The sequence below is a fragment of the Ananas comosus genome, linkage group 9 (genome assembly GCF_001540865.1).
Source record: "Ananas comosus cultivar F153 linkage group 9, ASM154086v1, whole genome shotgun sequence".
NCBI lineage: Eukaryota > Viridiplantae > Streptophyta > Magnoliopsida > Poales > Bromeliaceae > Ananas > Ananas comosus.
The window spans coordinates 1,239,446-1,254,453 of NC_033629.1; the positions used below are offsets into that span (position 1 = coordinate 1,239,446).

At 37.7% G+C, this 15,008-nt stretch overlaps 2 protein-coding genes and 1 non-coding gene across 4 annotated transcripts; 2 read left to right on the top strand and 1 right to left on the bottom strand.

The window, feature by feature from the left end:
• On the top strand, window positions 769-5,527 carry LOC109714887 (probable LRR receptor-like serine/threonine-protein kinase At2g16250). The gene is made up of 4 exons (XM_020239614.1): window positions 769-2,525; window positions 3,630-3,758; window positions 4,429-4,451; window positions 4,559-5,527. Exons 1-4 carry the CDS (start codon window positions 877-879, stop codon window positions 5,134-5,136), a joined length of 2,379 nt encoding a protein of 792 aa, XP_020095203.1. The 5' UTR covers window positions 769-876; the 3' UTR covers window positions 5,137-5,527.
• Window positions 9,569-9,640, bottom strand: TRNAQ-CUG. The gene has a single exon. It is a non-coding gene; the product is annotated as a tRNA-Gln (tRNA).
• LOC109714888 (transcription termination factor MTERF2, chloroplastic) lies at window positions 9,736-14,712 on the top strand. Of its 2 annotated transcripts, XM_020239616.1 has the most exons (7): window positions 9,736-10,491; window positions 10,580-10,985; window positions 11,864-12,079; window positions 12,673-12,780; window positions 13,384-13,658; window positions 13,919-14,154; window positions 14,262-14,707. In XM_020239616.1, exons 1-6 carry the CDS (start codon window positions 9,773-9,775, stop codon window positions 14,142-14,144), a joined length of 1,950 nt encoding a protein of 649 aa, XP_020095205.1. In that variant the 5' UTR covers window positions 9,736-9,772; the 3' UTR covers window positions 14,145-14,154; window positions 14,262-14,707. The 2 variants fall into 2 exon arrangements, with proteins under 2 accessions (XP_020095205.1, XP_020095204.1); XM_020239615.1 differs by having other exon boundaries at window positions 9,737-10,491; window positions 13,919-14,712.

Here is a 15,008-nt window from a genome sequence, read left to right on the forward strand (position 1 = left end):
ATATATGATAGTTGAATGAGACAAATACATGTAATTTAGCTATCACATAAAATTTATTTACTCGCCAAAAGCTATACCGATTAGACACGTATAATAGCCAAGTACAAATAATATAGAATATTAGCATGGCTACTATTTGATATTAGAAAAATATTTCTACTGCTTTATTATTTTAAATATGATACGGTATTATATTGTACAAGTTAATCTATATGCGACATAATATTTGACTAAAACGTGAGGATGATAATTTTTAAGTATATATAGTATTATTTGGTAAACTTAAAATTAATTTTGAAAATTAAGAAGACTATAACTTGTCCCAAAATGCAAAGCCACCGACCCAAACTATTCCTTCACACTCTACATACAACTCTCTCCTGCCGATCGTCTCTAGAACAAGTAGTAAAAGATTTAATGGTTGATATTCGAGACCCAAGTTCGAATCCTAATTAATTCACGTTTCCAGCTAAATTTATTTCTAAATAAAATAAACGAATCGCATAGCGGTCTACCTATCTCTAAAAAAAAAAAAAAAAAAAAAACTCTCCTCTTCTCTCTTCTCTCTCTCTCTCCGTCGCGTAAAAACCTCACCTACCACTCTCTCTTTTTGAGTTTTTGGGAGTTTAAAGCACCGTAGAAATAATAAACATTTACGATCGATAACCTCGCCCATATTTTCGTTTATTCCATGTCAACTACCGTCCCTCCCCTCTTCTCCCTCTCTCTCCCTCTCTTCTCCTCTCATTCTGTCCTCTCTACTCTCATCTCTCTCTCTCATCTAGGGGTTATGTACTCTATCTATATACTCTACATCGAGCACTTTTATTACGTATAATCCTAACCCAATGAGAGCGGAGATAATAGATAGGAGAAATGCTACCTAAACGACCCCATAAGATGCAAAATTACATTCTGGTGCTTTCTCTCCTCGCTCTCTTCTTTTCCTCCTCCTCGCCCGTAGTCGGCGACGTTTTGAACTCCACCGCCGACTTCGCGGCGCTCTACAGCCTCCGCGCCTCCCTAGGGATCCGGTCCAGGGACTGGCCCCGCAAAGCCGACCCGTGCACCAACTGGGCCGGGGTCGGGTGCCGGACCGGCCGGGTAGTGTCGCTCACCCTCTCCGGCCTGCGCCGAACCCGGCTCGGCAAGCTCGACCCCCGGTTCGACGTCGACGGGCTGCGGAACCTCTCCCGCCTAGTCGTCTTCAACGCGTCCGGTTTCCTCCTCCCCGGTCCGATCCCGGTCTGGTTCGGCCGGTTGTCGCTGACCGACCTCGGCCTCCGGTTCACCGGGATCAACGGTTCGATCCCGGTCGAGCTGGGCCGGGTCGGCACCCTCAGAACCCTAGACCTCTCGCACAACAGCCTCGGCGGTTCGGTTCCGGCCCAGCTCGGTAACCTTACCGCCCTCGCTACCGTCGATCTCAGCCACAACAACCTCTCCGGTAACCTCACTGCGTCGCTCTTATCTCTCCCCTACTTAACGCTCCTCGACGTCTCCGCGAATAACCTCACCGGGGAGTTACCCGACCCTTCGCTTTGGGGCGCCAATGCGACGGGGGAGGTCGTCTTCAACCTCTCGACGAACCTCTTCTACGGCCCGATCCAAACCCTAATCGAAGGGCGCGTTCTCCGGCGATTTCGATCCCTCGATGTCTCCGACAACTACTTCGAAGGGCAATCAGCGATCGGTGGAGCGATCACCAACGCGTCGCTCGCTTTGAACTGCTTCCGCAATGCTTCGGATCAGAGAAACCCTATCGATTGCGAGGAGTTCTATCGGAAGAGGGGATTGGTGTTCGATGATCCCACCGCCCCTCCGCCGCCTCCGCCGCCTCCGCCGCCGGAGTCTTCGGTGGGGAAGAGGAGTAGTAAGTGGAAGTACATTGTAGCATCTGTAGTTGGGGGCGTTGCGTTGCTTGTTGTATTGAGCGCGGTGATCATCTTGTGCGCCCTGAGATCGAGAACCAGTAGGCAACGAGTACCAGAGGGCAGTACTGTTAATGTTGGCCGTTCTTCAGGGGTGGCGCCGCTTCCGCCGTCGCCAAGTAACCCTAGGAGCTCCTCTTCCACCGGTCCGGATGCGACCTCGTACGAGCGGTTTCTTAAGGCGACCGAGGGGTTCGGCAATGACAACCTCATCAAGCACGGTCGTACCGGAGATCTTTACCATGGCATGTTAGAGGATGGGGCTCAAGTGGTGGTAAAGAGGATCGACGGAAAGAAGACGGTGAAGAAGGAATGGATTGTTGGGGAATTGGGTTTCTTCGCGAAGGTCTCGCATGAACGATTCGTGCCGTTTTTGGGGCATTGCTCTAAGGGCAAGGAGGATGAGGAAGAGGTGCTTTTGGTTTATAAGTATGTGATTAAAGGGGACCTTACTGAGGCTCTGCATAGGAAGCCCGGGATGGAGGAAGAGGGTTTGGCATCGTTGGATTGGATTACGAGGTTGAAGATCGCAATAGGCGTGGCGGAGGCTCTGTGTTTTCTGCATCATGAGTGTGATCCACCTCTTGTTCACAGGTATTGTACTTTCTTCTTGTAGAAGATTGTGTGTTCGATTAACTGTCTTTGCTATGCCTCTCTTTCGTGTCGTTTATTTGCATGATTTTGTGCCATATTTCTCTAGTTTTTGCTGCATCTTTTAAAAAATGGTTCAAGCAGTTTAGAGCATAAAAGTTGTAACTTTATTGATTTAGCCTTGACACGTCATGTTATGGCTGGTAGGAACAAAAGAGTCTAGTTGGAAAGTGGAGCGCAACTTACTTATGCTTGTGAATGTAACAGTGAAATGTACAAATAGAGGAACAAATGTGACATTGTGTGCCTCTCCCTGTTTGAGAAGGAAGTTGAATTGAGCTATGTACATGTAGAAAATGACAGAAATTTATTGAATTAATTAAGGAGAACCGTGTTTAAGTCCATGTGTTGATCATTTGTTTTTTTAGTGGGATAGGGACGTTAACTTTCTCTATTTTATATTATTTAAACTTTTCAGCTGGTTATTAAGCAAGTCATTTCTTAGAAGATACATTTACTAATAGTACCTTTAATGTGAACCCAGATTTTATTATTATTGGCAGGAGGATCTACTTTGTTCGAGTATTCACTCATGCTAAACTTTTAGAACTTAATGTAAATTAATTTGCCAAGTATGTTTGTAATTCAAATAGAATTGAAGAAATTGGAATGCATAGTTTTTCTTGTACTCTTTGTAGCTCTGTCCAATAAAAAAAGAAGGTAACGCATGAGTAGGATAAAGAAAGTATATGCTAGTTTGGTGGCTAGAATTCTATTTATCATAAAATGTGATGTAAGCTTCCTTGTTAAAATCAGAGGATATCTTAGACTCTTTATTTCTGGTATAATAATGAAAATCCCTATTTTTTTACCATTATTTTCCTTTCCCATGTTTTGTTGGATTAGCAGTTTGTAGTGCTGCAACAAAACCTTTTTATATGCTCACTTGTCATTCTCTTATAAGCTATGGTATGTCAATCTATAATTGTTTCTTTTCTTTTTTTCAGTTAACATATCAAAATCAATATCAAGCATATTCGCGAAAAATTATGTTCATTCTCATATCGTATCTTGTGTGTATATTCTGAGTTTCTTTCATAATTGTAGAGATATTCAAGCAAGCAGCGTTCTTCTTGATGATAAATTTGAAGTGCGTCTTGGAAGTTTGAGTGAAGTATGCGCCCAGCAAGTGGATGGACCCCAGAATGTTTTTACCAGAATGTTGAGATCATCAAAGTAAGTTTCTTCATTCTCATATGATTGCTGGACTTTTGTTGATAGTGTTTCATGTTTTATGGTCTTTTTTTTTAAGTTCTTTTGTTATGTTTTAGCTTACTTTTCAGTCTTAAGAATTATTAACCAGGATGACATGAGAATAGAATTAATGTGTGCTGAAGTATGCATTTTCATGGTTCAGAAAAAGTGGTGATATTTGTTGCTCTATGCTATATTTGCATCTTTGACATGGTGGGATCAAAACGCATCTCATTGGGAAATTAATTAGATTATTCGTTCACCGTATTTTCATTACTGCATAACCGAAATGTGCTAAGTAGACGGATTGCTCTACTATCATATCAGTCATCACCTCATCGAAGATTCTTCACCTATTAATGTGCTCAATCCTAGTTGCATACCAAAAACATAAAATAGGATTAATATTATGTTGCCCTTCTATTGACAATTACGATTTAACAGTGCTTAAAGGTTATCATCCTAGTATTTATTTTCTCATGCTGATTTTCACTTTGGCTGTTTCATGGTTGTTAGTTGTAACTCGATGCTTTTTCTTTTTATTTATCAGTTGGTTCCATTTTTTTAAATTTTCATATTCTGTATGAATATTCGTGTAATTTTGTCGCTTTGTTAGTATCTAACAGTGTCCTTTACTTTCTTTGATGGGTAGGACGCTCGACAAAGGCACTTCAGGTGTGTAAAAATTTCTGGAAAGCCCCAAAGTAGTTCTTTAATTACTTCTTTTATGGAAAATTAAGCCATACCCAACTCTCTTTCTCATTTTCATTGTATATTCTCAGGCTCTCCTGCAACGTATACGTATGACATCTACTGCTTTGGAAAAGTTCTTCTCGAGTTGGTAACAGGAAAGCTCGGCATAAGTGCTTCCTATGATGGCTCCACAAATGAATTGCTTGAGAATATAGTAACTAATATCAATATATATGAAAAGGAGCTCGTGACAAAGATTATGGATCCTTCCCTTATTGTGGATGAAGATCATTTAGAGGAGGTCTGGGCTGTGGCTATTGTGGCTAAATCTTGTCTAAACCCTAAACCTGCTCGAAGGCCACTAGCTCGCTACATACTCAAAGCCCTAGAGAACCCATTAAAGGTGGTGAGAAACGATAGCCGCTCTAATTCGGCTCGTCTCAAGAGTGCTTCCTCTCGCAGCTCATGGCAAGGCGCTTTCCGTGGAAGCTGGCGGCAGAGCTCAGAAACCGCTTCAGCTTCGGGAAGGTGGAGAGACGATCGGAGTTTTAGGCTTTCAGTCCGATCTCAAGGGAGCGGAGGAGACCACTCATTCTCATTAAGAAGATCATCGAGAGAGATTGGTCCGGAGCCGGTAGGATTGAAGGAAGAAGATACAAGTGAATAGGAAAATGGCATTTTATGTTTCTTTTGTCTGTAATTCTTTCCCGAGCTTCTCCATTTGGGCTCACATTGTTTGGCATTGATCTGCATCATGTAATTTACCGCAAAAACGAGGGTGGTATATACGGAAATCAAATTTCCTTTCAGACATTCTTTGGGGAGTTCAATAAGCAGCTCGACGGCCGGATTAGCAAAGAAATTAGAGGAGATTGGGGTTGCAGTTGCTGCTGTATCTGTATCTGCTGTGTGTGCAGTTTGTCTTTTTATTTTTTTCCACTGAGGTAAACGAGTTGTATCATTTGTTGTGGAATTTGTAATTTTTTGATTTGTACCGTGTAAATTTGGATGAGTGGTTTGTATCTGGACTACTACTCATTTCTCCTGTTATTTTTGGATGTTGGTGTGTGAATTTTTTTTTTTTTTTTCTATTGGTAAAAGAAAATAAAAATAAAAATAAAAATAAAAATAGAATAATTTACCAAAAACACATTAAAATTAGGAATAATTTCATAGATGCCCTTCTAAAAACTATTAATTTCATCAATACCCTTCTAAAATTGATAATATCACAAATACCCTCCAATATGTTTAAAATTATCATAAATACCCCTCATTAGTTAAAATCGTTAAATCCCATCTGAAAAGGAGTTAAATTTTCAAAATACCATTTTTACCCTTTATTTCTTATTAATAGTAGAAATACTAATAGGTATTTCAAGATATTTTTTGTAAATCTAAATTTGAGTATTTAATATATACATATTAAATTAAATTATTAATATATATTAATTATTAAAAAATATATAAAAATTATATTTTATATATAGTATGTTTTTATCTGATTTTGTTTTTGTTTTTAGTTTTGGATTTCGGTTCAGGTTCAGTAGTAATAGTAATTTTGAAATAAATTATAGATTTTATTTTTTTTCCTATTTAAGCAAAAGTAAATCACATAACTATATGCAAGCATTGTTCTGTCGATTGAAACAAAAAGAGAGTTTTGTTCAAAAGCTAAAATATATTATATTTTAGTTTTTTAATGCGTTTAATGCAGATAAAATTATCAAGAATATTTTGATTAAAAAAAAATTTTAAGCTTTCAACATTAAAGAAATATCGGATAATTCCTTAACATTATTTTCATTTAAATTTTTATATATAATTATTTATTCGATAAAATATAAATAGTGCCACTAGATTTGTTGAAATTATCAAAAAAAACTAAAAACTACTCATTTTTTCATACACTGAAATTAGTTAATTTTTTAAAAAACTAAAAGCTAATGGGATATCAACTAAAAAAATGAAAGTTGAGAGAGCTGTTTCAAAATGGCATATAGTTGAGGGGGTCTCCATACATTTTAACTTAAAAAAAATTTGAGGGTAAATAAGTCATTTTAAAATTTAACCCATCTTTAAACATTTAATAACTATGGTAAAGCTAACATAATTAAAAGTAAGGGTATTGATGATAATTTTTTGTGTTTACAAGGGTATGGGTGATATTTTAAACTTTACAGGGGCATCTATGATATTTTAGACTTTGGGAGGGGTATCCATGAAATTGCCCCTATATTTTAATTGTATGCGCTATGGATCAATTTAACTTTTGAGCTTTTATGTAACACTCATATCATTAATTTCTCAATTAAATGATGTTGTGAGGTTCACTCATTTCCCACTTTTTGCCATTTTAATTGCCTAAAAAGTTATACTTAATTTATAGTCCCCAGTATTTTGTACTAATCTTTTAAAAACAGAACTAATTCGCTATCCGAAATTATTTCTGGATCAATCAATAGTTCAACCACCGATTCAATCGGTAACGCCAACATAACGTTGAAATATTTAATTTCTATTTAAATACTTTTTTTATTATGTAATATATATATTATACTACTATTCTACTATAAATTATATAATAATAATATTACTATGTTACTAGACTAAATTAAATAGATATAAGTTTTTAAATTTCACTTTTCATAATATAAAATAAAATCAACAACAATTAATTATAAATAAAATTAAAAATTAGTGAAGAATAAATTAAAAACCAAACAAATTTGTATAGTTTGCTGACAAAATCGGACTGATTTATCGATTCACTTGCTGAACTATCTGTTTAAACAGTTTAAAATAAATTTTTAATTTTATCGGGTTCAAAAGGTTAAAGCAAACTACTTTATAAAACTGTTTCGATAGAGTTTTAAATCCTTACTTTCTGCAGCTACTCAAATTTTTTTTTAAAAAAAACAAACGGAAAAACAAAAAATACAAGAAATTGTGTATATAAAGATAGTGGTTTGAAATTTTGGACCATTCGCAAATAGATAGTGTAATGTTCAAAATTTTGCTAAAATTAATATTTTTTAAAAAATTCAAAGCATTATTTATTTATTTTTTGAAAATAATATTTTATTTATTTTTTGTTTTTTTGGTTTTTTTTTTTTAACGGAGGTTTTAGGTGTTTGACGAGAGCGCAGGGAAGAAGCCGCGGTGGGTCCGGGTGGGGGTCGACGTGGACCGCCACGTCATCATCCCCGACCTCTCGTTGCTCCCCTCCGCCGGCGCTGCCGGCGAGCAGGTGGTGGAGGACTACGTCTCGGCGCTCTCCGCCGCCGCCTCCATGGACGCGACCTGGCTTCTGTGGGAGCTCCACATCCTCAACCTCCCCACCCCCTCCGCCGCCGCCTCCGCCGTGCTCCGAGCCCACCACTCCCTCGGCGACGGCGCCTCCCTCGGAAAAACAAAAAATACAAGAAATTGTGTACATAAAGATAGTAGTTTGAAATTTTGGACCATTCGCAAATAGATAGTGTAATGTTCAAAATTTTGCTAAAATTAATATTTTTTAAAAAATTCAAAGCACTATTTATTTATTTATTTATTAAAAATAATATTTTATTTATTTATTTATTTTTTGTTTTTTTTTTTTATCGGAGGTTTTAGGTGTTTGACGAGAGCGCGGGGAAGAAGCCGCGGTGGGTCCGGGTAGGGGTCGACGTGGACCGCCACGTCATCGTCCCCGACCTCTCGTTGCTCCCCTCCGCCGGCGCCGCCGGCGAGCGGGTGGTGGAGGACTACGTCTCAGCGCTCTCCGCCGCCGCCTCCATAGACGCGACCCGGCTTCTGTGGGAGCTCCACATCCTCAACCTCCCCACCCCCTCCGCCGCCGCCTCCGCCGTGCTCCGAGCCCACCACTCCCTCGGCGACGGCGCCTCGCTCACTTCCCTCCTCCTCGCCTGNTTAATAGTAGTTATGGGAATGAAAATTAATACAATCGAAATGGTATCAATAATTTACAAATTTCTACCCAATTTAAAATTTTACTGAATAAATGGGAGTTCAAAAAAAATTCAATTTTACATACCTCTGGGGGAGTTGATATACGGTAAAACTTTGTCGAGAGAGTTGAAAGTAAAAAAATCAACTATAGGGTAATCGAAAATCAAAAAATTTTTTAATTGATTAAAGTCACATACTTTTTTACTCTTCAAAAATCAAAAAAAACTATTAAAATTGTTTAGATCACCGTGATAAATATAAAATAGCTTATTTATTAATATATATTTTTAAATTTACTTTTATTACAATTCCTTAATAGGCTATAAAGAAATTACAACTTTCGAATTTTAAAAAAAAATTAGTTTTATAAGAACTATTAAAATAGACGTAATTTGCGTAATTTTTTGATTTTATATTATATAAAATCGAAAACTTGTTTTGAGAGAAAAACAAAGTTAGCTGTCTTGTTACGAACGTATATCAATACACTAAATGAAAACGAATTTATCCTTTTTTTTATTTTAGATATTAAATAAAGTTTTAATGATAATGATGACTTGGACTTGGCTTTAGGTTTTGATTTTTGTTTTTGTTTTAGTCTATTTTTGTATGATATATATTTTATATTAAAAATATATAAAAAATTATTAATTATATATAATTATTAAATTAAATTATACATATATAATTTATGAGTTTAAATCTAAATGTTTTTTATAGAACTTTATGGATAATCATAAAGATGATAATTATTCTTTATTTCCCATTTTTACCATAAAACTTTTAAATTGAGGAAAAGTCTACCCTAAATTGCTAAAATTGATTACTCCCCATAAATACTATTAAAATTTGTATAACCTCCCATAAACACTATAATAGTTAAAATCTTCCCATAACTACTTTAATTATCAAAAATCTTCCCGTAGATACTTTAATAAGGATTAAAATTACACAAAAACCATTTAATAAGATAAAAATAAAAATAAAAATAAAAATAAAAGAAAATGGTTATCTTTTTTTTTTTTTTTTTTTTGTGTTTACAAGGGTATGGGTGATATTTTAAACTTTACAGGGGCATGTATGATATTTTAGACTTTGGGAGGGGTATCCATGAAATTGCCCCTTAAAATTAAAACTAAAATAATATAAGGTCCCACCGAGATTTGAACTCGGGTTACTGGATTCAGAGTCCAATGTCCTGACCACTAGACCATGGTACCAATTTGTGAAAATGACCCAACAGTATTTAATAATTATTTATTAAAACAAGGAAAAGTTCTCGCTCTAACGAGGAAAAGGATAATGATAAACCCCCCTCCATAGCAAGAAAAGAGATAAACCTTTCTTCGTAGATGCTTTGTCACTCCCATCACTACTCCACCATCCTCGATGGCTTCTTCCTCCGCCCAAACCCTAACCCTAACAATCGTTTCCTACCACCCGCCGCTCTCCATTTCCCCAAACCCCTCCTCTCCTTCCCCACCCGCGCCATCGACTCCACGAACCATTCCCTGACCCTCTCCCCCGATGAATCCGATCGAGATCCCGACCCCTCTCCACTCTCCCGTCGCCAGAACGCGAGTTCCACGGCCCTCCTCCTCCTCCACTCCCCTTCCCCGCCTGAACCGTCGGAAGACGACGCCGCCGCCGCCGCCGTTGCCGGAGGAGACGACGATGAGCAAGAAGAGGAGATTCGCCGTAAAATCGCCGAGGAGGCCTCCCTCGCCACGCGGAGGGTTCCGAGGTTCCCGGGCTCGATCGATTTCCCTAGGGCGGAGCCTCTCGATCCGCCTCGCGAGTTGCGCCTCGTCCTCGGTGGCGATGATCGGGTGCTCAAGCGCGCGCTCGAGGTGCGCAGAAGGGTCGCGGCGGAGACGTTGAAGGACGCAATGCGTGCCGGGAAGCTCAGCATTACCTACTCCGCCAATCTCGTCTCTAAGATGTCGGATTTTGTCGACCGGATAGTGATAGAAGCGGCTGCGATGAAAGAGGTTCCTGAGTTCTCTCACCTCTCATTTAATTCTCGCGCGAAGAGTTACATCCAACATTCTGGTGTTGTGCCTCTTATCAAGTAATTGTTCAATTAGTGATGTATTTTTTTTGCCATAAACCCTAATTCTTTAATGTTTGATATATGTCTATGTGTTTGTATGTCTTAGGTGGTTGAAGCACAATTCAATGACATATCCCCAAATTGGGAAGGTAATTTCTATGTGCACTGGCAATCTTGAGATTATAAGGCACATCACTGAGTGGTTGAAATCGATTCATGTGAAAGGGGAGTTTCTTGGGGCTGTTCTTGTGAAGGGAGGATCTGTTCTTTTCCGCAGCGTAGATGCATTGGAGGAGATTGTAGGTTATCTTGAGGATAATGGTGTGAGGAAGGACTGGGTGGGTCATGTTGTTACTCGGTGTCCGCAGGTGTTGGCGTTATCCATAGAGGAATTGGAGTCGCGGGTGAGGTTCTATTTGGACATGGGAATGGATGAAAGGGACTTTGGTACAATGGTATTTGATTATCCCAGAGTGCTAGGGTTTTTCAGCCTGGAAGAGATGAATAGTAAGGTGTTTGGACTTTATTTTCTTTTGTTATATATACATTTGAATGCATAAAATAGTAGGTAATATCTTGTTGCTTCTTGTTAAAATTATTTGCATGAATATTGTGTGGAATGAATTGAAGATTCTAATGCAGTATTAGATGTGAGCTCTTGTAAAATTTCTGACATTGGATTTACTGTGTTTAGAATCTCAGTAGGTTTTGGTGTACAATGTGAAAGAACAGCTTCTTTAGAAATTAGGTAAAGGTCGCATACATCTTGCTCTCTCTGGAGCCTGCCGGCAGAAGCCTTGTGCTCTGTTATACCTTTTTATTGTGGAGAGACATGATAGTTGTAGCATATCTCAGAGCACTACATGAGTGATGTTGGAAAATCATAAATTTCCTACAGAAACTGCTTGGTCTTCCATGCTATGCAACAGCATCAGGTTAAGTTATTAGTGGGATTTGTTGGATTTGAGGAGGTGTGAGTTTCAAGTGTGTTGTGCTTTTTTATCTACATATGCTTTGGAACTGTTGAAGTTGTTTCATTGTGAGACCCTAAATAGTCCTATATATAAGATATAATAGGGCTAAAACTCTTAATACGGCTATAGCATTTTCGGCGGTGGCTAGGCTTAAGAAGTTAAGAGAGTTAAGCATGCTAGGGCTAGAGTAGTCCTAGGATGGGTAACCCCTTTGAACTTGGGGTGTCACATTCACTCACCTGCTCGACTGATCTAAGTGTTTATGTATTATTTCTAACTCTAAACTGCATGTTTGTCAAATGATCTGATTTGCTCTTTCTGTTTAAGAATGCATGCCTTTTTAATGCTAATGATCATGAAACGAATCATGATAAGCTCTTTTGATGCCATCATGGAAGAATTGAACATTTTTCCAGGTTCAATACCTTAAGGAGTTTGGTTTGAGTACTGAAGATGTCAGACGATTGTTGGCTTATAAACCGCAACTAATGGGTTGCAGCATTGAGGAAAGGTGGAAGCCCCTTGTCAAGTATCTGTACTACCTTGGTGTTCGACGTGATGGCATGAAACGAATATTGATGGTTAAACCTATGGTTTTCTGTGTTGATCTAGAGTCTACCATTGTACCGAAGGTATGATGTCTGTGACATGATGCGAGAGTATTTTGCACTGGGTAATATTAAAAGCATATAGACCTTGAACTATTACACATTTTAAAAGTGGTACCTGAACTTTGAAAATTTTGATGTACCACCTTACCTTTCATTGCTTTTGATTTCAAAAAATTTCATCTAGTTCATTCAAAACTTAAATGGGTTTCTGACCAAAACTTTAAAATATGTGTTAAGTCCTGTAACAAAAACTTATAAAGCACCATTAAGTTCTGGAGGAGAGGTACTTGAATCAAGTATATTGTTTGATTAGGTACTAAAACCAAAATTTATATAGTGTAGGTACTCATTCCAAAATGCATGTTCAGATAAAGTCTATACATCGTTACCAATGTGATCTTCATGTTGTCTAAACCTTCACGAAGGTTACTTCCTACTTTTGTCAGAAAATGCTGTTTTACTAAGGTATTACTGTTGAAGAAATTGATAGAAAGTATGAGTTTAGCACTTGCAGCTGTCAAATGCCCTGGTACTTAACCATTTTATATCTCAATCGTTTTATATTTATGTTTGTATGTTTTTACTTATTATTCCTTTTTACCTTTGATGTTTAGGTACGGTTTCTACAGGATATAGGAATTAGAAATGAAGCCATTGGCGATGTCCTTGTCAAGTTCCCATCTGTATTAACGTACAGCCTTTACAAGAAAATGCGCCCAGTGGTTTGTCTTTATCTTCTTTTAACCTTTTTTTTCCTTCTTCTTTTTGAAGATGAATACAGTCTTGCACAATAATGGTGTGTTTGTGATCGTATTAGTAGCCAATAATAGCCTCATACTTGAAGTTGAATACGGTCATGCATAATAGTGGTGTTTATGTGATTGTGTTAGTAGCTTCATACTTGTAGCTTCATAATACAAGGTAACGTTTTGATGTGGCAAATTTGGTTCATAACTGTTATATAGTAGGATGAGCACCTTAAATTGATTTGGGATAATTGAGATAGAATTAGATCTTTATGCAAGACTGCATGAAGAAGCTGATGAAGAAATATCAGCTTCATGAGAATTGGCGTTAGAGTACTAGTCCATGAGAATTGGCAATTAATAGGAGAGTGAAGCAGCATGATATTCCTTACATGGGTCCCTTTCTTTCTTTTTTTTTTCCCTCTGTATGTGGATGGTGTTACAAGCAAATATTAATTCACAGTGAATACAAGCAAGTATTGTTCTTTCTCTTTTCTACAGTGGTATGTTATATAATTATTTGTATATGCATTTATGTAATTCCTTTATGTGCTGATGTTTGGGCTATGAATTGAATAGGTCATATTCCTAATGACAAAAGCTGGGGTTACACAAGAAGATATTGGAAAGGTCATTGCCTTGGACCCGCAGCTCATAGGCTGCAGTATCACAAAGAAGCTGGAGCTTAATGTTAGGTACTTCTTATCATTGGGCATCCGTCTCCACTCGCTTGGTGAGATGATTGCGGACTTCCCAATGCTGCTCAGATACAACATAGATATCCTTCGGCCAAAATACCGTTACTTGAGGCGAGTTATGGTCCGCCCTTTACAAGATCTTATTGAGTTTCCCAGGTAAAATATATATATAAGTTAAATCCTCGGCGTTTCTTTTTTAACTACTAATGCACTCCATTTTATATCTTTTCTACGTCCCCAGTTCTTGTGGCTTATCTAATAGAAACTCTGTTTGAATCTTGTTTGCTGTTTATTCGACTGTTATTTCGCATCCTTTATTTCATCCATCAAACTCGTGTGTGTAGTCTTCCGATCTTCTTGTCTTTGCTTATATATTTCGCTAACAATAAATTACTGTAAACTGTGTGAACTTCCAGATTCTTTAGTTATTCGTTGGAGGGTAGAATAGCTCCAAGGCACCAAATTTTAGTCAAAAACAGGGTAAACTTTAAGCTGCGGTATATGTTGGCTGGCTCTGACGAAGAGTTCGATCAGAGGGTTCGAGCTGCAGTCGAGAAGAGAAAGAGATTTGAGTCTAGCTCTGGGACCAACTTTGACATCTCTGATCCTGATTCTGCTGAAGCGGCTCCGACGGCTCCTTGAAAAGAAAAAGGTAAAATGTGTGGACTTTAAAATATAAGGTTTTTTTTCGAAGGGGTACCTGGGCTTCAAAATTTTTGATTTTTGTATTTAATCTTACCTTCCCTTTTTTTTCCCCAGAAAATCTCGTTGGAAGTTTTCTCAAATTCTGCTAGAATTTGACTGTTCATGTTAAACAAATTATAGAATATTTCAGAAATTAGGAAATATTTATATATTCCAAAATGTTCCATTGTATTCGAATAGGAACATGCTTAAATCAAATATATTTAGTAAGGTTATGAACTAAAATTAAAATCTATCAAGTTCAGGTACCATACCAATCTCAAATTGTGCTGTAATTAAAATGAGTAGAGTCCATGTTTTTGTCTTTTTTCTTGAATTTAACCAAAAGAAAATGAGGAGGGAGAAGGCTGTTGGCTGATGATGGATTTGTTTTTTTTTGTTTTTGAGCAATAACTGATGATGGATTTGTTGTGAAGTGTTTTTACTTAGTATTATTGTAAATAGTGTAAACAATCTTGGCTAATTTGTGTCTACAAGAGTAGCCCAATATTTTAATTCGGTAAAATTTGCATAATTTATTTCGATAATTTAATTTCAATCGTTCAAATTTTATTTTCTTCTACCCATCTTCTTCGGAGCGCCTTAATTCCACCAATGTAACGTCTAGATAATGGAGCTAAGTGGAGCCACAGATGAGCTCGTCAACGCCATGATCTGTAGAGGAAAAAAAAGGGCTTTTTTTGCAAATAGCTCCCTGATAAATTTTATTTACAAAAATAGTCCCGTCCAAAAATTATTTGTAAAAATGGTCCTGTCCCTGGCACGCCAGTGCCACATCAGCGCCACGCGGGCAGGGCGGGC